This window comes from Pelecanus crispus, chromosome 18 (assembly GCF_030463565.1).
Source record: "Pelecanus crispus isolate bPelCri1 chromosome 18, bPelCri1.pri, whole genome shotgun sequence".
NCBI classification, from domain to species: Eukaryota; Metazoa; Chordata; class Aves; order Pelecaniformes; family Pelecanidae; genus Pelecanus; species Pelecanus crispus.
Genome location: NC_134660.1, coordinates 7889759 through 7909797, shown reverse-complemented (window position 1 = coordinate 7909797; position 20039 = coordinate 7889759). Strand labels below are relative to the sequence as shown.

General features: G+C 55.5%; 2 protein-coding genes across 3 annotated transcripts; both read left to right on the top strand.

Moving 5' to 3' along the window:
* Positions 1–1784: 1784 nt before the first annotated feature.
* On the top strand, positions 1785–2090 carry LOC142595313 (feather keratin Cos1-1/Cos1-3/Cos2-1-like). Its single transcript, XM_075723057.1, has one exon. The coding sequence runs from the start codon at positions 1785–1787 to the stop codon at positions 2088–2090; it is 306 nt and encodes a 101-aa protein (XP_075579172.1).
* A 6511-nt stretch (positions 2091–8601) lies between these two features.
* LOC142595312 (feather keratin Cos1-1/Cos1-3/Cos2-1-like) lies at positions 8602–19608 on the top strand. 2 transcript variants are annotated; one of them, XM_075723056.1, is made up of 2 exons: positions 8602–8649; positions 19282–19608. In XM_075723056.1, exon 2 carries the CDS (start codon positions 19303–19305, stop codon positions 19606–19608), a length of 306 nt encoding a protein of 101 aa, XP_075579171.1. In that variant the 5' UTR covers positions 8602–8649; positions 19282–19302. The 2 variants fall into 2 exon arrangements, with proteins under 2 accessions (XP_075579171.1, XP_075579169.1); XM_075723054.1 differs by lacking the exon at positions 8602–8649 and adding an exon at positions 18846–18924 and having other exon boundaries at positions 19301–19608.
* The last annotated feature ends 431 nt before the right edge of the window (positions 19609–20039 follow it).

The window sequence follows — 20039 nt, the reverse complement described above, 5'->3', positions numbered from 1 at the left end:
GACTGACATTCCAATGCAGGGCATGAAGGTGTTTGTGGGCTGAAGCCCAAAGCAGTCCTCAGGTCTTTGGCTTTCCCTGCGCAAGCCACAGGGTCTGTCCTTCCACTCACAGCACAGCGACATCAGGCTTCATGTTCCTTTCATTCTGTACCTGTTCAGGACAAGGTCTCAGCCCCTGCCTCACACAGCAGCACGTCGAAGGGCTGCACAAGGACATTTGGCATTGACATGGACATGAGAGGGGGCTGTGTCCCACACCAGGCACCGCTGATGCTGCATTGGAAGCAGATCCACTGAGGGATGGCCAGCACGAGGTGGGCAGGATTCCTCAGCCTTTCTCCCTGCCCATCCTTTTGAACTCTCTAGCCCTGTGGAAGGCAGCGGTGTCCTGGCTTGGAGAGGCAGGGAGGGGGCACTGCCAGTTCCGCTGAGACACTCCCTATACTGTTACCATTGAACTAAAGTCAGGATCCAAGCTGGAGTGAACCTGTTGTTGTTGTGTCCTGAAATTGGCAGCAGCAGGGCGTGAGCTTTGGAGGGGCAGGAAGAGGAGGTCTCAGGAGGCAGGGGTTGCATTTCCGTGCCTCTTCCCTGGCCAGATCTCGAGCAGGCTGCTGCCATCAGCACTCAGCTGCACTCAGGCTCCTTCTGACCCTGGGAACCTGCTGCTCTGTGGTGCTCATGGACAGAGCAGAGGAGAGTGTCCCTGCCATGAGCGGCACATTCCCTCCTGATGAGGGGCACACAAGGACACACACACATGGACAGTAGACACAAGTAAAGAACACACATAGGAACACAACGAACCATGGACTCTGCTAAGGTCCCCTGGGGAGTGGGCAGTGTGAGGCAGGATGAGGTCAAAACCTAGGAGCACAACGCACACACCTGGGGAGGCAACAACAAGTGAGCATTGGGGTGATGTGAGGAGGGAGGGAAAGATAAGGACATAGGACGTCCTCATGCATGGGAGCCCACGGTGTTCACCTGAGGACAGCTGGACCTTCTTCCTCAGAACACCACTGCAGACAGCCCCACTGCAGTGACCCAGGCTGACGTCACCTGCTTGCTCTGGACCCATCCAGCACTTGAGCTGAGACTTCTGCCAGCACTGCTGCATTCCTGTCCTACAAATGCCGCGGCCTTTCATCCAATTGCTCAGAAGAATTCTTTCCTGGGAAATGGGCATGGCACAAATCTGGAAATGAAAAGGCATCAGTGCAGGAAACCAAAGCACAGCCCATGTCATTAGCTGCGCTGGTTTGCATTCAAGATGAGCTTGTCCGAGAATTGCTACCTCTGCCGCGGGTGCCTCTGGTCCTGCGGCAATGAAGGGCAGGTATAAAAGGCAGCGCAAGTGCCTGCTCTCTCATCCACTTCTCTTGCCTCCTTCTGCTTGGCAACCAGGTGAGTCTGAAGCCCCTTCTCCTCCTCTTCCAAACTGGGATCTCTCCCTGATGGACCTCTCAGCTGAAATTGCTCTGTTCTTTGCTGCATTTCAGATCTTCTGGTCATGGGAGAGGGAAGTGGGGAGAAGGTCTGGTTAGAGAGAGGCTGGGATGTGGCTGCGGGGGCTTTTGGCTCATGAATTAGGAGAGAGTGTCCCTGGGCCAGGCTGCTCTTTGTAGGACTATGAAGACTGTGTTCCTCCTAGCGTATCCCTCTCGCCACTGAATTGTGGCCTTGCCTCCTTTGTCATTGTGTAACCAAGGCTGCTCATCACCCACCCTTGTGCTCTGCTTCCTCCCTGCCCTCTCTCCCAGGTGCACCTCTGACTTTGAGACATGTCCTGCTACGACCAGTGCCTGCCCTGCCGGCCCTGCGGCCCGACCCCGCTGGCCAACAGCTGCAACGAGCCCTGCGTCAGGCAGTGCCAGAACTCCACCGTCGTCATTGAGCCCTCTCCTGTGGTGGTGACCCTGCCCGGACCCATCCTCAGCTCCTTCCCGCAGAACACCGTTGTGGGCTCCTCCACCTCTGCTGCTGTTGGCAGCATCCTCAGCTCTGAGGGAGTGCCCATCTCCTCTGGGGGCTTTGACCTCTCCTGCATTACCAACCGCTACTGTGGCAGAAGGTGCCCTCCCTGCTAAAGATGCTGGGAAACCCATAGAAACACACCTTGAGGAAGTCAGAACATGGTGCTGGGCACGGGATCGAGATTTCGGAGGTGTTTTCAGTATAGCTGAATGGCTTTCCCTTTTTTCCCCTCTTCTTTGTTTGCTTTGTATCCCCTTGGCAGCAAGGTCCCACCAAGGCCAGCTTGGTGGGGACCATCTGTCATGCAAGAACTCTCCATGGACAAGGACCGCAGACTCTAGGCTGCCTCCGGGGCTCCCTGCGCTGCTGTCCTCCACTCAGAGTGACTTTGTTCCCCTCTTTTAACTCATTAAAGTTCTGCTGCATTCAGGCCTGGCCTCCATGTGGTCTTTCTCTCTGTCGACACTCCCCAAGGTGCCAAAAGAAAAAGGTGTTGCTCAGGGGTGGAAGGGAGGTGAGGGCACAAGGAGACCCTTCTCCATTCACAGAGGATTGGGAGGTTGGGACACCCTGCAGTGCCTCCTCTTTTGGGCACCATCCCTGGGAGCTGAAGAAGTCATCCTTGGCTGCTCGTGGCCATCAGGCCTTGCCTTGCTGTGCCTCTGCCCACAAATGGCCAGAGAGGCAGGAGGTGGTGAGGGATCAGCAGCCCCGTCAGCTCTTGAGGAAGGAATGTCCTCTTGCTAAGGTTTGAGCTGCACTGCGGTGGCAGGGGCTGGGTTTGCAGCACCAGCAGGCGATTTGCTTTGCAGAATGTCAAAAATGGTAAAGCAGGGAACAGCCTTTGGGATGGACCACAGCTACTGTTCCACCTTCCTCTCCCCTCCACCACCCAATCGAGCCAGCAGGCGTTGGCAGGGAATAGTCACCCATGCCATGGACTGCATCGAAGCTGGAAATTGGAGTAAAACATTTGGGAGCTGAGGGCAGTCAGCACAGACATGGGGACAGTGAAATGGTGTATTTCTGAGGGAGAGCAAATTGCTCTGATACAGAGCGTGCAGGAGAATGTGAAGATCAGCAAGGACGAGGGTACTGGGTACACTTCCCAAGAGAGCTGCAGGGGGGCTCAGAGCTCTTGACTGCTTGCTCCCCCCAGAGAGTCTGTGCTCAGAACTGGCTGCCGCTCTCGGGGGGAGGGATTTGGTTTTCCATGTAAATCTCCTCCTTTCTCATCAGTGGAAATGCCTCTTGGCAGCCACTATAGCCTCATATTCTATTTTCTGCATGAAAATCCAGATGTCTTGACAAAAGTATAGAAGTGGAAGAACAGAAATCCCCACACCTATGTCCTCCACCCGGAGGGAATTATGAAGCTAACAGAAACTAATGAAGCATATCTCGGAACAATTGAAGACCAAAAGCTTCAGTCACTCTTCTCCGGTCTCTTCCTTCCAAGGGTGCTGGAGGACTGCCAGCTGCTGGGCGGAGAGCACTGCTCCCTCTACACTGTCATGTCCTATGGCCACAGCTTGCCTACCTGCAACCCGCTGTGCTATGGGGCCATCCTGCATCAGGCTGTGTGCATCTGGCTGGTGGCAGAGACATGGCTGGCCAGTTCCCTGCCTCCTGCTCTGCATACAAGACTCACCTCCCAGTTGGCTCTCTGTGGGCCCAGGCACATCTGCCACTTCTTCAGTGTTCCGCCAGCCCTGCTGACCATGGCTTGTGCTGGCACTTCTGCAAACAAGGCTGTGATTATCTTCAGTGTTGGCAGTGTGGCCCTCAGCTGCTTCCTCTCCGCCTTCACTTCTTACAGGCGCAGAGCAAGAGCGATCCTGTGGCTCTGCTGTGCAGAAGGCAGGCACAGAGCTGCCTCAACCTGTGCTTCCCATTTCACTGCTGTGGCCTGTTCCTATGGCCCATGGGTCTTCATGGGAAGTGACCTCAAACGGGTCACTAGACAGGGCACTGCTTGTTCTTTACACGGCTCTTACTCCCCTGCTGAACACCTTTAACACACCCTAAGAAACAAGGATGGGAAAGCTGCTGGTATTTGCTCACATGCAATACACAACTGGCAGGGTTGTAGTGTTTGACAGCTGAAATGATGACTCAATCTGTTGCCATGTGAAGAAAATGCTCTAAAGCTCAACTTACCAAAATGGGGTAACCATTCTGTGGATCAGATCTGCACAGGGTCCTGTGCCCTGGAAAGTGGGCAACACTTTTTCCTTGTGCTGTGGGAGTGACTGAGCACTGGCATAGGTATGCCAGGGAGTTTGCTGAGCCTCCCTCCTCAGAGAGATTAAAACCCCACCTAGACACAGGCCTGGGCAACTGGCTCTAGCTGGTCCTGCTTGAGCAGGGGGGGTGGACCCCATGACTTCCAGGGGTCCCTTCCAACCTCAGCTCTTCTGTGATTCTCTCATTCTGTGAGAGCAGCTGATGTTGAGCAGCTCAAGGTCCTCAGCATCTGAAGGGATGCAAGGTTATCTATATTGTCCTCTCTCTCTTTCTCGTCTTAGTGCTAAGAAATGGCATTTTCAGGACTGCTTTGTAGAGGCTGAGTGCCTCTCTTACTGGCATGCTCTCAGTGTCATTTCCGGTGCCCCGGCCTCAGTGTTTGCAGCCTGTGGGGAGCCTGGCTTGTCTCGGGCACTCCACTCCCTGCTGCTGTGTGAATACATCCCTGAGGCAGCAGTCCCTTTACAGAGCAGGGGCTGGTCCTACACCCGCACACCTCCCCCAAGGAGAAGACTAGGGACAGCTGGGACCATCTAAGGCTGGAGGAGTTTCTGCAATTGTAATGTGGGGATTCTTTGTGGCTGCAGCAGTTTGCATGTTCTCTACTTTGTACATTACCCCTGACCCACAGACTTGGGACAGGGAGAGGCTCCATGTCTAGAAAGGCCACAACAGCTTCCACTCTGCTGTGGTTCCTCTCTGTTTTCTACTGAGAAAAGAGCTGACAGCCTCAGTCAAACTCTTGAGCTCGCTAAAGCTGATGGTATTGGATTCATTGCCTTAACTGTAGGGCCTGAAGGACCTGCCTAGAGTCATGCCGAGAGGCTGAGAGCTGGCCCTGAGTGCCCTGGTTCTCAGCGGTGTGTGTGCATGTTCATGCTCACGTACATGTTCCCCTGGCTGTGCTCATGTGCGCTTTTGCACATACGTGTGTCTGTGAGTGCTTGTGGTAATGCACATGCAAGCGTGAGTGTGCACAAATGTTGCGCGCCAGTGTGTTTGGGCACGTCTGTTGATGAATGTGTATGTCTTTTATCACATGCACATGCCTTCATGCAGCTTAGCGTGGACGGGTGAGACATTGGTCTGTGTATATGAAAGTGTGTGGCCATATGTGGTGGATATGTGCTTTTATGTGTGTCCATCTCTGTACCTGAGCGTGCACTCATAACTGTACGCAAATACACGTGTGCAAGAGCATGCATATGTGTAAGCATGTGTGTTTGAATATCTGTGCATACATGTTGGCATGGGGAGTGGCTGTGCCTGTGTCTGCACATGGGCTCCTTTGGGAACCTGTGTGCACACACCTCTTCATAAGTGCACACACACGAGTTACTGTTTGGGTGCGTGCAAGCTCACGTGTGTGGTTGTGCCCATGTGTGTGAGACTGTGTGCACACACGTCTGTGTGTGTGCGTGCCTGTGAGTGTGCATACCTCTGTGTGTGTGTATAGGTGTGCACCCATGAGGGTATGTCAAAGGTCTTGCTAAAGTCAAGGTACCCCAGAGCCAGTGCTCCTCCCCTTCCCCACAGTGCCAGGCACCTCCTCAGAGAAAGCAAGGAGGTTGGTGAGATGTGATTTCTTCTTCTACTGCGGGTGCTGCTTCGTTCCCAGAGAGTCTGCAGGAGGATCAGGGTTGTGGTAGACCTGTGGAGAAGCCATACCAGGAAAAACTGAGGAGAAATAGGCATCGAGTACATCAGCCTTTTCCCCATCATTTGTCACCAGGTCCCCTTCCTCAGCCAGCAATGAGCCCTCATCTACTCAGCCTTCCTTTTGCTGCCAAGAGGCTCAGAGGTACCTGTCTACATTCCCTTCACCTGCCTTGCACGTTTCCACTGCATGAAAAGCTTTGGCTTTTCCTGACTCACCTTTGTGCACATTGCAGAGGACCATCCTTGTGCTCTGAGGACGCTGTCCTTGGAGGTTAGCCAGCTCTCCTGGGACCCTCTGTGCTCCAGGGCAGCTTCCCATGGCATCCTGCCAAGCAGGTAGGTCCCTGCTGAGACTAAGATGTGCCTTTCTGAAGTTGGGGGCAGAAGTCATCCTGTTTGTCTTGGTCAGTCTCTGAGGATCTTCAGAGGCACAGCCTCATGGTCACTGCAGGGAAAGCTGCCCTGGAACTTCACATCATCCAACAGTTCTCCTCATTGGTGAGTAGCAGGTCTAACGGAGTCTGTCTTCTAGTCCCTTCATGGATTGCCTGCATCAAAAATTTGTCTTCCAGATGCCCTAGACATGTCCTGCTTTGCTTGTGCCCAGCCACTTTGCTCCTGCAGCAGATACTGAGGTGGTAGAAGCCAGCCATGAGTAGCAGGGCCTGTGACTGTGAGGCTTTCCCCAAGTGCCTGACATCAGGAGGCATCATCTGCCTCCTCTTCTTGAGCAGGAGGTGTGTAGCAGACATGTAACTACACCACCACCTGTGTCACAGCGGTAGTGTCAGAGCCTCCCCTGGCATGCTGTCCCCCATGCACACCTCTTCTAGCCCTTGTGGTCTCCCTGTTCCTCAGTCTACGGCACACCTCCCCCTCCATACCTACTTTAAACTCCTCCTTCCAAGGGTAGCAGCTGTTTGCAAAGACACTCTTGCCCTCACCTTGCCAAACCCTTTCCGCTCCTGTCCAGCAGTCCTCACTCTTCCAAGGGGGTCCCCTGGGGACAGAAGCCAAAGCTGCTGAGTGCTGCCACACCCCGCTCCTGCCATGCACGCTGCCCACATGAGCTCTCGAGGGAGAGGGATTCTCTTCTGACTTCTGTGCTGTGCTTTACACCTCACTCTTAGTAAATAAAATGGATCAAGATCCCTTCAGGGAACATGTCCTTCCAGCCCTGTGGGACCAGCTCAGATTCCAGACATCCTCATGTAGGAGCTTATTCCACCCAAACTCCCTGCCCTGCAGGGAAGAACCTCAGAGCCATCTTTGTTACCAACAAAATTCATAGAATTAAATATATAGAATATACATCTATACATAGAATTCATCAAATCATAGAATGGTTTGGGTTGGAAGGGACCCTGAAAGAACATCTAGTCTAACTCCCCCACCATGGGCAGGGAAATCTCTCATTTGGTCAGCTTGCTCAAAGCCCCATCTAACCTGACCTTGAACACTGCCAATGATGGGGCATCCACAACACCTCTGGGCAACACCTTCCAGGGTCTCACCACTTTCATCGGAAAATATTTCTTCTTCATGCCCAAGCTAAATCTACCCTCTTTCAGCTTAAAGCCACTGCCCCTTGTCCTGTCACTACAGAGCCTGGCAAAACATCTTTCTCTCTCTTTCTTATAAGGCCCCATTAAGTATTGAAAGGCCACAAGAAGGCCTCCCCAGACACTTTCCCCTCTCCACGCTCAACAACCCCCATCTCTCTCACTCTTTCTTCATAGCAGATGTGTTCCAACCCCTTGATCGTTTTCGTGGCCCTCCTCTGGACCTGCTCTAACAGTCTCTACAGACTCTTCCCACAGTCAGTGAAGAGACCTCAGCTCACACACAGGACTTATCCCATCCCACAGCAGAGGTGCACAGTAAATGGGACAAATCATCTTTCTGGACACACTGATCCTGCAACTGAGCGATCATGGCCTCTACACTCCCCAGCTGGCATAATCCCACAGCAGGGCCTGCCTACCTGGTCACGTGTGCATGGCTTGCTTCATCACGCGATCAGAAGGGAACCCACAGGCTGTCCTACCAGAGCCTACAAGCACCTCCATCCCATGGCTAAAGCCCACATCCATGTCCATGGTACTCAGGGACAGACAGAGAGCAGGGAAAGGGCTTTGGTGTGGGCAGATGGGCTCAAGCTGGGCACGTTACTCTCATCACCTGCATCTCCCACTCTCACCCAGTGCCGAGCAGTCTTCCCTCAGCCACGCTGAACCCTTGCAAAAAGGACACGCAGAAGAGGACTCTGTTCAAGTCCAACACTGTGCAGTGGTCCTGGACAGTGTAGACAGCCTTTGTTTGGGTGCCTTGAGTCTTCTCCATTAACTCAGGTGACTGGACGTCTAGATCTGTGTGTGTTTATGTGTGTTGTCTAAGCCAGTTTTTCAGTCTGTCTTCAGTGTCCTTCACCGGACTCTTCCAGCATGTTGAGATGAGTCCTCTGCCCACGCTGATGTGTTTTGCACCGGAAATGCTTGGGCCTCTCATCCTGTCATGCAAAATACGCCTTCACTGGGGAATGTGCCTGGCATAAAGCAGGAAATGAAAAGCTGCAATCGAGGAAGCCAAAACACAGCCCATAGCATTAGCTGGCATGTCTTGCATTCAAGATGAGCTTGTCAGAAAATAACCACCTCTACAAGGGATGCCTCTGGCAGCCTGGGGCAGGAAAGGTCCATGATAAAAGCCAGCCCAGCTCCTCGCTCTCTCATCCACTTCTCTTGCCTCCTTCTCCTTGGGAGTCAGGTGAGTCTGAGCCCCTTCTCCTTCTCTGTTTTCTCTAAAAGGAGGTCTCACCTCAATGAACGTCTCAGCTGACACCAGCCTTGTCCTGTGCCAGATCTTGTGGGTGCTTGTTGTGGGAGAGGGAAGTGGTGAGAAAGTTAGCCATGGAGGGAAGCTGGGACTGTAGCGAGGTGGCTTCTAGACTAAGAGGCTGGGCAGTAGCTGCACAGGAGGTGGTGGGTCTTTTTGGGCCCTGTCAGGATGAGGCCAAGAAGCCCTCATACATCTCTGCACAGCCTCCACCTCGCGGTCCTGCATGGTCTTTGGCTCCCTCATGGTGTGGTGACAGGCTGCTCCTCATGCATCCCCGTGTTTTGCTTCCTCCCTGCCCTCTCTCCCAGGTGCCCCGCAGGCCCCAAGACATGTCCTGCTACGACCAGTGCCAGCCCTGCCAGCCCTGCCAGCCCTGCGGCCCGACCCCGCTGGCCAACAGCTGCAACGAGCCCTGTGTCAGGCAGTGCCAGAACTCCACTGTTGTCATTGAACCCCCTGCTGTGGTGGTGACCCTGCCCGGACCCATCCTCAGCTCCTTCCCGCAGAACACCGTTGTGGGCTCCTCCACCTCTGCTGCTGTTGGCAGCATCCTCAGCTGTGACGGAGTGCCCATCACCTCTGGGTGCTGTGACCTCTCCTGCATTACCAGCCGCTACTGTGGCAGCAGATGCCCCCCCTGCTAAAGATGCTGGCAATGAACCCTGATAAGGACCCCCAGGAACTCAGAATATGGTGCTGGACACAGGATCAAACTTCATGCCATTGTTTTAAGAGCAGCTGACCATGTCTGACTTGCCCTGCAAGGGCAGACTGGAAGGGGCCAGCCTGGGCTCTCTGAAAACATGGCCAATGTCCACCTTTCCTGTATTCCACTCACCGTTTTTCTCTCTTTTCTATGTTCTCTTGTGCTCCCATCAAAGCCTGCAGTGAGGACCCCAGAAACCAGCCTGCAGGGAGCTGCTAGCCTCTCTCCCTTTGCCAGGCAGGTCCCCACATGCCCTGTGGGAACTCTGCCACAGCAAAAGGGAAACAGCTTCTTGGCTGCTCCTGCTGCTCCCCTCACTGGGGGCCTCCACTTGGAGGGACCTCATTTCCCTCTCCAAACTCATTAAAATTTGCTGCAACCTTGCCTGTGTCCATTAGGTGGTCTGTCCATCTGCATACTGAGTGCTGACGAAGAAAGCCATTGCTTTGTGGAAGGAAATAGGTGGGGGCACAGGGCAACCCTTCATCACTGCTCGAGGCGTTGGAGGGTGGGACGCACTGCAGCGAGTCCCCTTCCAGGCACTGCCTCTTGAAGCTGAGGAAGACAGCACTAGTTACTCCACTGCTGGAGTAATGGCAATCAGTCCTTGCCTTGCTGCGTCTCTGCTCAGAATTACCCCCTTGGCCCTGGAGCACGCCATATGAACAGCAATCTGTTGTCCTCCAGAGAGGCACTGTGGGCATGTGGGAGGCCCTGGGGAGGTCAGCAGTCTCACAAACTCCCCTGTCCCTGGGAACGCAACACCCCCTTGGCTGAAGGCAGGCCCAGGACAGTGACTGTTGCATGAACATGCAGCGCTGCTCTGTGCTGCCTTGTCTGCCTCAAGCACAGCTTTCCTGAGGCCCAGCAGCTCTACAGACCCACAAGTGCCGCAATGCAACTCTGCTCTGGAAAGGTGCTGTGGGAGAGGAGATAACTCCCAGCTCCACAGGGTCATGTCACTGACAGTGCGATTTGATTCCAGCCTAAATCTACCCTCCTTTAGTTTAAAACCATTCCTCCTTGTGCTGTCACAAGAGGCCTTGCTAAAAAGATTGTCCCCATCTTTCCACCAAGCACAAGGTTCCCTTTGTTGCCTCCGTCTCTGATTCTTACCCAGAAGCTTTTGACGTGCTCGTGGCTATTCTTCAGGGACAGCTCTTCACTACTGTATCGATCATCTTATCGATCTCAGAAGAGAGGACCATCTTATAAACTCAGGGGTGTTTCTGTCTACAATGGGGGCAGACCTCATTATGGGATGCAGTGGGAAAAGTGTTTTAAGGTGGTGATGTGGCTGAGGGGGCTTTTGGTTTACAAATTAGGAGAGAGCCTCCCTGGGCCAGGCTGCTCTTTGTAGGGCAATGAAGACCGTGTGGCTGCTGGCACAGTGTCCAGCTCCCTGCTCAGTAGTGGTCTTGGCTCCTTTGTCACTGTGTAACCAGGCAGCTTCTCACTCACCTTGTGCTCTGCTTCCTCCCTGCTTCTCTCCCAGGTTCACCTCCAACCCAGAGACATGGGTTGTCCTGCTACGACCAATGCCAGCCCTGACGGCCCTGCAGCCCGACCCCACTGGCCAACAGCTGCAATGAGCCCTGTGTCAGGCAGTGCCAGAACTCCACCGTCGTCATCGAGCCCTCTCCTGTGGTGGTGACCCTGCCCGGACCCATCCTCAGCTCCTTCCCACAGAACACCGTTGTGGGCTCCTCCACCTCTGCTGCTGTTGGCAGCATCCTCAGGTCTGAGGGAGTGCCCATCTCCTCGGGGGGCTTTGACCTCTCCTGCATTACCAACCGCTACTGTGGCAGAAGGTGCCTCCCCTGAGAAAGCTAATGGGCATAGCTCTTGGGAAGGCTCCCCAGGGACTACAGACATAGCGCTGAACAAAGAATGAATCTTCAGGCCATTGCTTTCACAGGAATTCACCATCCTGAACTGCTCCTGCAAATGCTGGCAGGAAGGGGCCAGCCTGCGTTTAGCTGGAAACATGGGCTGTGTCTCTCCACCCATGCTTCCACCTACCTCTTTCTTTCTCTTTTCATTCTTTTCTTCTGCTCCCCTGGGCTGCAAGGATCTCTGCAGGAAAGGCAGACAGATGCCCTGCATGAACTTCACCGTGGCCAAGGGTGAGAGTACGGTCTTTTACTTGCCCCTGGTGACCCCTGCATGCAGGGGCTCTGCTTGGAGTGACCTCGATTCCCTCTTTAGACTCATTAAAGATTTCTGCATCCCAGCCTGGGCCTCCAAGTGGTCCTTTCCTCCATGTATGCCCTCCCAAGCTGCTCAGGGAGAATGGATTTGCTCTTGGCAGGGGTGAGATGAGGGTATGAGGAGACCCTTCACTAATCCCAGAAGAATGGCAGGTTGGGACACACTGCAGAGGGTCCTCGTGGCAGCACTATCCCTTGGCAGTATGCCAAACCACCCAGACTACCTCAGAGCAAGTGGCCATCAGCCCTTGCCTTGCGGTGGCTCTGCCCAGCTCTAGCCCCACAGAGCCTGCAAACAAGGAGCGCAACCTCTGCTTTCCTCAAGTGAGAAGCTAGGACTCTGGGAGGCCATGGAGGCAAGCCACCCTGTAAGCTCTATAGGGAATGGGGCACCTCTTGCTCTAGTCAGTGCTGTGCTGGGGAAGGAGGAGAGGACAGAAGAGGTCCCCAAAGGACAGCAGGAGTGCCGATGGGTGGAATAGTCTCAGGGATGGCCCATGGCCTCACCTCCACCTTCTCCTCCCCACCATTGCCCATCTAGAGCCGTGGCCAGCACACATGGGCATGGGCAGCAGGGATCAGCCCCCCAAGGCAGCCCTACCACCACGCCTACAGCACTTGGCAGGGCCCACGTTTTGGCAGGCATGCAGGGCTGACATCATTCACAAGTCAGTATTGGGATTAACCACACTGGGTCACACACTAGAGTCCCTGGGAGCCCAACAGCCCCATGGGCCAGGGCAGTCCAAGGACAGTAACCAGTGCCCACAGCCCCATCGCTGCTCTGCGGTGCCTCGTCACCCCAAGCATGGATGGAGCAGCTTTCCTCAGGCCCAGCACCTCTAAGGTCCTGCTACGTCAGGACCAGCTCTGCTCCGGAAAAGCTCTGGAGCTTTTCTCACCCCAGGCCCCTTGAGATGTGAAGGTGACAACGGGACACGCTCAGCGCTACCTGTGAGGTGTCTATGGCAGGCAGCTTGTGTTCACGAGGGTACCTCTTGCTTCCACTGATGCTCTTGGGCACTGGTTTGATCCAAAGCACACCAGAGGCCTCAGCCAGGAAGAGCCTGATGGACAGAACACAACCATCCATCCATCCATGCATGCATCCATGCATGCATCCATCCACAAAGGGGCCTGTGGCAACTGCCCTTTCCGCAGCTGGGAATTAGACAGCCTTTTCTTCTGGAGGATCAGGTTGTGAAGTCCTTTGCCAACATCCCCTCCTCTTGCCTGCCTGCCCAATGCTGAAGCAGGGTGACCGAGGTGTCAAGGCACTGACCCCAGCTCCCTTGCAAACAAGGTGAATGAGGACTCTGTAAGCCAAGCTCTGCAGGCCTCAGTGCCACAAAATGTCTGTCCCCGGCACATCCCGGTGGGAAATGCCCACTTTTCAGCCATCCCTCCACAGTTTACAGCTGCTGAGTAACAGGGCAAGTGGCAGCGTGGCACAGCGGGTCCCTACAGACAGTTGGGCTCTCCAGGGTCCCACAGCCCGCTGAACTCAAAACAGGGGCTCAGGCACGCAGGGCCCAGCAGGCCAGGTGAGGTGCCCTGCACTTTCCTCCTGCTTGAGACTTGGGGCAGGGCCACTGATCCCCTCCATCTCTTTGGCCGCTGGACACGTTCTTGTCATAGCCAGAGAACAAGGGCTCGCTCACCTCCTCCCACACAAGCCCCGCACTCTTGGCACTGGGGTGAATTGTGAATATCTGGGCAACCCAGCTCCTCACCCTGCCTGGGACCCCCAGAGTTCTCCACTCTCTCCCTGCCCCACAGGCAGCCCTAGGGCACAAGCACCATAGAACAGAATCATAGAATGGAAAGGACCTCTACGATCATCAGTCCAGTCATCAACCCAACACCACCATGCCCACTAAACCACGTCCCAGAGTGCCACATCTACCTGTTTTTTGAACACTTCCAGGGATGGTGACTGGGGACTCCTGCCCTGGGGACGCAGTGGCATATGCACTCATCAGCCCAACCACAGAGCACATGCTGGAGCATTCCCACCAGCACCCAGCTACCCAGCACCTCCAAGCCAGGCCGAGCTACTGCTCTGCTTGCAGCACGCTTGTCCCAGCACAGGCTATGCTCATGCTGGCCCAGCACCACAGGAGAAATCAAAGGTCAACAAGCTTCCTGGTGCAGAAAGGATGCCACAGCAGCAGAGGCAACTGGGAGAAGATGACAACAAAGCCCACTGCCCATGCTCCCAGCGCTGGCAGGAAGTAGACTTTCTTCATCGTGACAGTGGTTTTCGGTAGAGCAGTTTGCACATGGTGACATAATGATCAAAGGACGTGGCTGAGAGGGTCAGGAACTCAGTCATGCCCAGGAAGAAGCGGAAAAATGACTGTGCCAGGCAGCAGGAAACACAAATGATAGTCCTGGTGGCAAGGAAACTCTCCAGTGTTTTGAAGGCAATGGTGGTGGTGCAGCAGATCTCCAAGGAGGAAAGCCTGCCAAGGAAGAACTACATCGGGATCCTCAGAGAGCCCACTGCTCACTCCCCACAGTGACAAGGGTGAGGCTGTTCCCACCACGGTTCAGAGACACATGGGGAAGGCAAAGACAAGCAGGGCCACGTGCCACCTGGGGAGGCCACTGTGCTTGACTACCTTTGTGTTTGCTTCAGGGCAATGTACTGCCCTGCTTGGAACAGCTTTCTCATGTCCAGAGGCAATCAGCTGCTCAGGCAAGAGGGAAGAACCAAAGGTGTGCTGGGGTAAATCTTTTGTGTCTCTCGGTGTCAGAAGAATAAAATCAACCGCTGCTGCAAGGCAAGGTAACCACTTTACCCCAGATGAAAGTCTCGACCTGCCAGGGCTGAGGAGCAGGTGGTAGACCACAGTAAAGAGAACTTGGCAGAGCCAAGCCATTTCTGGTTTCTTGCAATGGACCTTTGCCATGTAAGGGCTGACTCCGGCTGCAACTCATTCTATGTCTGGTAATGCCTGGGTGCATGGGTTTCATAATTGCCCCATTCTTAATGCTTACTTTGAATGTCCAAGGAGCCTGTCAGCGGTAATAACAGCCTTGGGTGGAGATGGTGGTGCCTGTCCTTGGGAAGGGAAAAACCACTGGGAAAGTGTCCCCTCTGTGACACATTTCTGAGACGATGCTGGCAGGCCAGAAGGTGCCACGTTAACCCAGAACACTCTGAGCCCTTTCTGGGGAAGCAAGAGAGCCTTGTGGGAAACACCCGACTCCCCTCCCTGCCTTGCACAGAGCCTCTCAGTCTCCACAGGTAGCGCTGAGCGAGGGCGGCTCTTTGCTGCCTTCAGGAGCACTGATCCGCAGCCACCATCACGGAGAAGAGGTGCTGAGCTCTGTTGGGTGTGGCTGAGATGGAGTGAGTTTTCCCCATAGCAGCCCTCATGGTGCTGTGCTTTGGACTGGTAGCAAGAAAGGTGTTGACAACACACCGGTGTTTTGGCTGCTGCTGAGCAGTGCTCCACAGCATCAAGGCTGTCTCTCCAATATTCCCCCATCTGGCTGGGGGCGGGTAAGAACTGGGGAGGGGGCACAGCCTGACCCAAAGTGATCAAAGGGATATTCCATACCATATGATGTCTGCTCAGCAATAAAAGCTATGGAAAGGAGGAGGAGGGGGGCGATCCGTTCTTATGATGTTTGTCTTCTGGAACGACCGTTATGTGTGCTGAAGCCCTACTTCCCAGGCAGTGGCTGGACATTGCCTGCTAATCGGCAGTAGAGGATATATCTTCTGTTTTCCTTTGCTTCTGTGCGCGACCTTTGCTTTTGCTTTATAAAACTGCCTTTATCTTGACCCATGAGTTTCTTCCATCTTATTCCCCTCCATCCCCGCACCATGTCCTGCTGGTTGAGGGCAGGAACGGAGCGGCTGGGTGGGCACCTGGTGCCCAGCCAAGGTCAGCCCACCCCATGAGCCCAGGCACTGACTGCAAGGAGGACCTGGGGATGCCGGTGCCGCTGTCGATGCTGAAGCCCTTCCCAGTACCGGTGGCGGTGGCGGTGCCAGGGGGCGGAGCGGCAGCGCCCCCTGTCGGTCCCGGCCGGGGCTGTCCCCCCGCCCCCCACACACACGCCCGGCCCCGCCCGCCGCGGTTCGTGCCCGCCCGCAGCCCCGGCTCCTCTCCCCGTGCCTCCCACGCCGCAGTAATACACCGCCGCGTCCCCGCGCCGGGGCCGGGAGAGCCGCAGGGCGCTGGACCGGCGGTCTGCCGCCACCGACAGCTGCCCCGGAGGGTCCTGCACATTCTTGGAGTCTTTAACAGTGGCCACGATGAATGTGGGGCCTCGGCCCGGGAGCTGACGGTACCAGTGGATAAAGTCGTTGGTGTTTATGTTGGGGTGTGAGCAGCTGATGCTGATGCTGGTGCCCTCGGTGGTCTCTGCCGAGGGGTCCTGCTGCACCTGGGCTCTGCCCACAGCCACTGCAGAAGAAGAAGGGAAGCCCAAAGGTCATCAAAGATCGCCCAGCTCTCATTCTCCCAGACAAACTGTTGTGAAGAATGGAAGTGAGACAGAGCCAGACTGGAACGGCTGGAGAGCTGTTCAGCTGGGATGGGGAGTGATCCTGGTGTGGGTGTGTGGAGTGAGGGACAAAGGCTGGCAGGGATTTTGAAACTGATGCATGCAGAGATGGGATGAAAATCAGGTGCATGGATGGATGGACGGACGGCGAGAGGGAGAGGTGACGGGAGAGTTGGGTGTGTTCCAGTGAAGGAAGGAGGGCTGAATTCAGAACAGAAATAAAGGCTGAATGCACGTGGGGATGAGAGGATGTATGGCGCGGTGCAGGAAAGCAAACCTGTGCCCACAGCTAGGAAGGAAGCAGAGGGAGAGATGAGAGAGGGGTCTCAGAGCAGGAAGACGGTTAGGGATGGTAGCTGCATGGAGAGATGGGTCAGAAGAGGGGTGGATGCACGGATGGAGAGAGGAAGAGTAGCCAGCGAGAGTGGGTGTTGCAGTGAAGGAGGGCTGAAATCAGGGCAATAGTAAGTGGGGAATTACCAGAGGCAAGAGTGCGTGCCCGGAGAAGCGGGCGCACATGCCAGCCAAGTTGTGATGGTAGAGATGATGGGAACAAAGGAGGCTACGTAGGGGGGACTGCAGAGATCTGGGAAAGGGGGAGCAGAGAGGGCAGAGAGGCCGGGAGGGGAAAGAGAGGGTGCAGAAGGAGAGGGCCGAGCTGGCGCTGGGCTCCCTGGGGAGCAGCCCGGGCACAGAGCCTACCCCCCAGCCACCACCGCCAGCCCCGCGCACCCAGCAGCACGGCGGCCAGCCCCGCCAGCCCTGCGCCCCGGCACCGCCGCATCCCGCCGCTCCGCCGCCCGCGCCTCGCTGCCCGCCGCCAGCCCCGGCTCTCTGCTCCGGCCGCGCCGCCTCCTCTCCTCTCCTCTCCTCTCCTCTCCTCTCCTCTCCTCTCCTCTCCTCTCCTCTCCTCTCCTCTCCTCTCCTCTCCTCTCCTCTCCTCTCCTCTCCTCTCCTCTCCTCTCCTCTCCTCTCCTCTCCTCTCCTCTCCTCTCCTCTCCTCTCCTCTCCTCTCCTCTCCTCTCCTCTCCTCTCCTCTCCTCTCCTCTCCTCTCCTCTCCTCGCTGCTGCCGCCAGCTCCGCCCCGGGGCTGAGCCCTGCGCCGGCGCCGCTCGGGGGCTCGCCCGGGCTCCCAGTGCTCAGCGGCTCTGCACGGGCACAACTTTGTCTCCTGCAAGCCCACTCTGCCCGTCCTCTCCCACCAACAACAAGCCTGCCCAGTGCCCGCTCCAGCCTGCGGCAGCTGCAGGGCCCTCACCCGCCACATGCACCAGCTTCCCAGAGCTGCCTGCCACCGCAGGGGCTGCAAAGAGCAGCCACGCATTTCCTGCCCAGGGGAAGGAAGGAGCAGGCTGCAGAGCCTCCCTTCAGCTGCCTGTTTAGCCTGTTTCTTATCAGAACTCCCCATGTTCCAGCAGCTGTTCATTGCCTCTACTCCTGCCACAAAGCACTTCCAGGGCCTACTCCATCTCCTCTCTTTCCTTTCAAACAGGTACTTCCTGGACCTGCTGGGAACAAGTTGGCTAACAGAGATGAGTGTAGCGTGTGTTTCCTGTGGTTGGGTGTTATCCCCAAACTTGCAGGAAGTGCCATCCTTCCCATTATTCCTGGTGTTCATGAAAATGTTCAAGAGTATTGGTCCTACTAAGTGTCTTGTAGCTGGGCTTTGCACTACTCTTTGAGCCTGATAGTCCAGCCAATGTTGCACCCACCTTATCAGCATCTTCATGAATCCATTCATCTCCAGTTTGATCATAAAGGAGGTACGAGAGAGGCTGTCAAAGGTCTTCCTAAACTCTAGGTGCATGCATCCGCTGCCTTTTCCTTGCCCACAGTACCTGTTACCTCAGGAGAAAGCAATGAGGTTTGCCACCAGCTAGGAATCTAGCTTCCTTCCAGCAAGTAAACACACAAACACACAGGCTCACGCACACCTGCATGGAATCATGCACAAATTTGTGCTCCCATGTCCATCCATGCAAACACAGCTGCACACAAAAGCACACAAGACAGGAACACCCATAGGAACACAACCAACCCTCAGGACTCTGCTGAGGACACCTGGGGACAACTGTGGCAATGCTAGAGCATTGTGGGCAAGGACAAGGCCCCAGGCATGCCCATGGCATCACCTGTGTGCTCACAGACTGCACAGAGAGGGACTGAGTCAAAACAGGTCAGAATTTTTTCCTGAGGGCAGTGTTAGGCAGGATGGGGTCAAAACCTAGGAGCACAACGCACACACCTGGGGAGGCAACAACAAGTGAGCATTGGGGTGATGTGAGGAGGGAGGGAAAGATAAGGACATAGGACGTCCTCATGCATGGGAGCCCATGGTGTTCAGCTGAGGGTGGCTGGACCTTTTCCTCAGAACACCACTGCAGACAGCCCCACCACAGTGACCCAGGCTGACGTCACCTGCTTGCTCTGGACTCATCCAGCACCTGAGCTGAGACTTCTGCCAGCACTGCTGCATTCCTGTCCTACAAATGCTGGGGCCTCTCATCCGAGGGCTCAGAAGAAGCCTTCATTGGGAAATGGGCATGGCACAAATCTGGAAATGAAAAGGCATCAGTGCAGGAAACCAAAGCACAGCCCATGTCATTAGCTGCGCTGGTTTGCATTCAAGATGAGCTTGTCCGAGAATTGCTACCTCTGCCGCGGGTGCCTCTGGTCCTGCGGCAATGAAGGGCAGGTATAAAAGGCAGCGCAAGTGCCTGCTCTCTCATCCACTTCTCTTGCCTCCTTCTGCTTGGCAACCAGGTGAGTCTGAAGCCCCTTCTCCTCCTCTTCCAAACTGGGATCTCTCCCTGATGGACCTCTCAGCTGATATTGGCTCTGTGCTTTGCTGGGGCTTGGAGCATCTTGCCACAGGAGCAGAAGTGGGGAGAAGGTCTGGTTAGAGAGAGGCTGGGATGTGGCTGCGGGGGCTTTTGGCTCATGAATTAGGAGAGAGTGTCCCTGGGCCAGGCTGCTCTTTGTAGGGCAATGGAGACCATGTGGCTGCTGGCACAGTGTCCAGCTCCCTTCTTAGTAGTACCTTGCCTCCTTTGTCACTGTGTAACCAGGCTGCTTCTCACCCATCCTTGTGTTCTGCTTCCCCCCTGCCCTCTCTCCCAGGTGCATCTCCAGCCACAAGACATGTCCTGCTACAGCCCGTGCCTGCCCTGCCAGCCCTGCGGCCCGACCCCACTGGCCAACAGCTGCAACGAGCCCTGTGTCAGGCAGTGCCAGAACTCCACCGTCGTCATTGAGCCCTCTCCTGTGGTGGTGACCCTGCCCGGACCCATCCTCAGCTCCTTCCCGCAGAACACTGTTGTGGGCTCCTCCACCTCTGCTGCTGTTGGCAGCATCCTCAGCTCTCAGGGAGTGCCTATCTCCTCTGGGGGCTTTGACCTCTCCTGCATTACCAACCGCTACTGTGGCAGAAGGTGCCTCCCCTGTTAAAGATGCTTGGGAAAAACCCAGGGAGACACCTTGAGGAACTCAGAACATGGTGCTGGGCACAGGATTGATCTTTTGGATGTTGTTTTCAGCATAGCTGACCGACCTTGCCTTTCTCTCCCTTTTCTTTGTTTGCTTTGGTTTGCAGTGGCAGCAAGGTTCCCTCAAGGCAAGCCTCGTAGGAATCGTCTGTCTCCTCTTCAGTCTCATTAAAGTTCTGGTGCATTCAAGCCTGGCCTCCATGTGGTCCTTCCCTCTGTGGACACTCCCCAAGGTGCACAGGAGAAGGGTGTTGCTCTGGGGTGGAAGGAAGGTGAGGTCACAAGGAGGCCGCTCTCTTTCAGAAGGACTGAAGACCAAAAGCCCTTCTGCGGTGTCTTCCTTCCAAGGGTGCTGGAGGATTTCCAGCTGCTGGGCAGAGACCACTGCTCCCT

Excerpts from the sequence above, each read along its gene's own strand:
- LOC142595313 (XM_075723057.1), top strand. The coding sequence starts at position 1,785 with ATGTCCTGCTACGACCAGTGCCTGCCCTGCCGGCCCTGCGGCCCGACC.
- LOC142595312 (XM_075723054.1), top strand. The coding sequence starts at position 18,846 with ATGAAGGGCAGGTATAAAAGGCAGCGCAAGTGCCTGCTCTCTCATCCA. Across the intron at positions 18,925-19,300 it reads TCCTTCTGCTTGGCAACCAG|ACATGTCCTGCTACAGCCCG; the intron begins GTGAGTCTGAAG and ends TCCAGCCACAAG.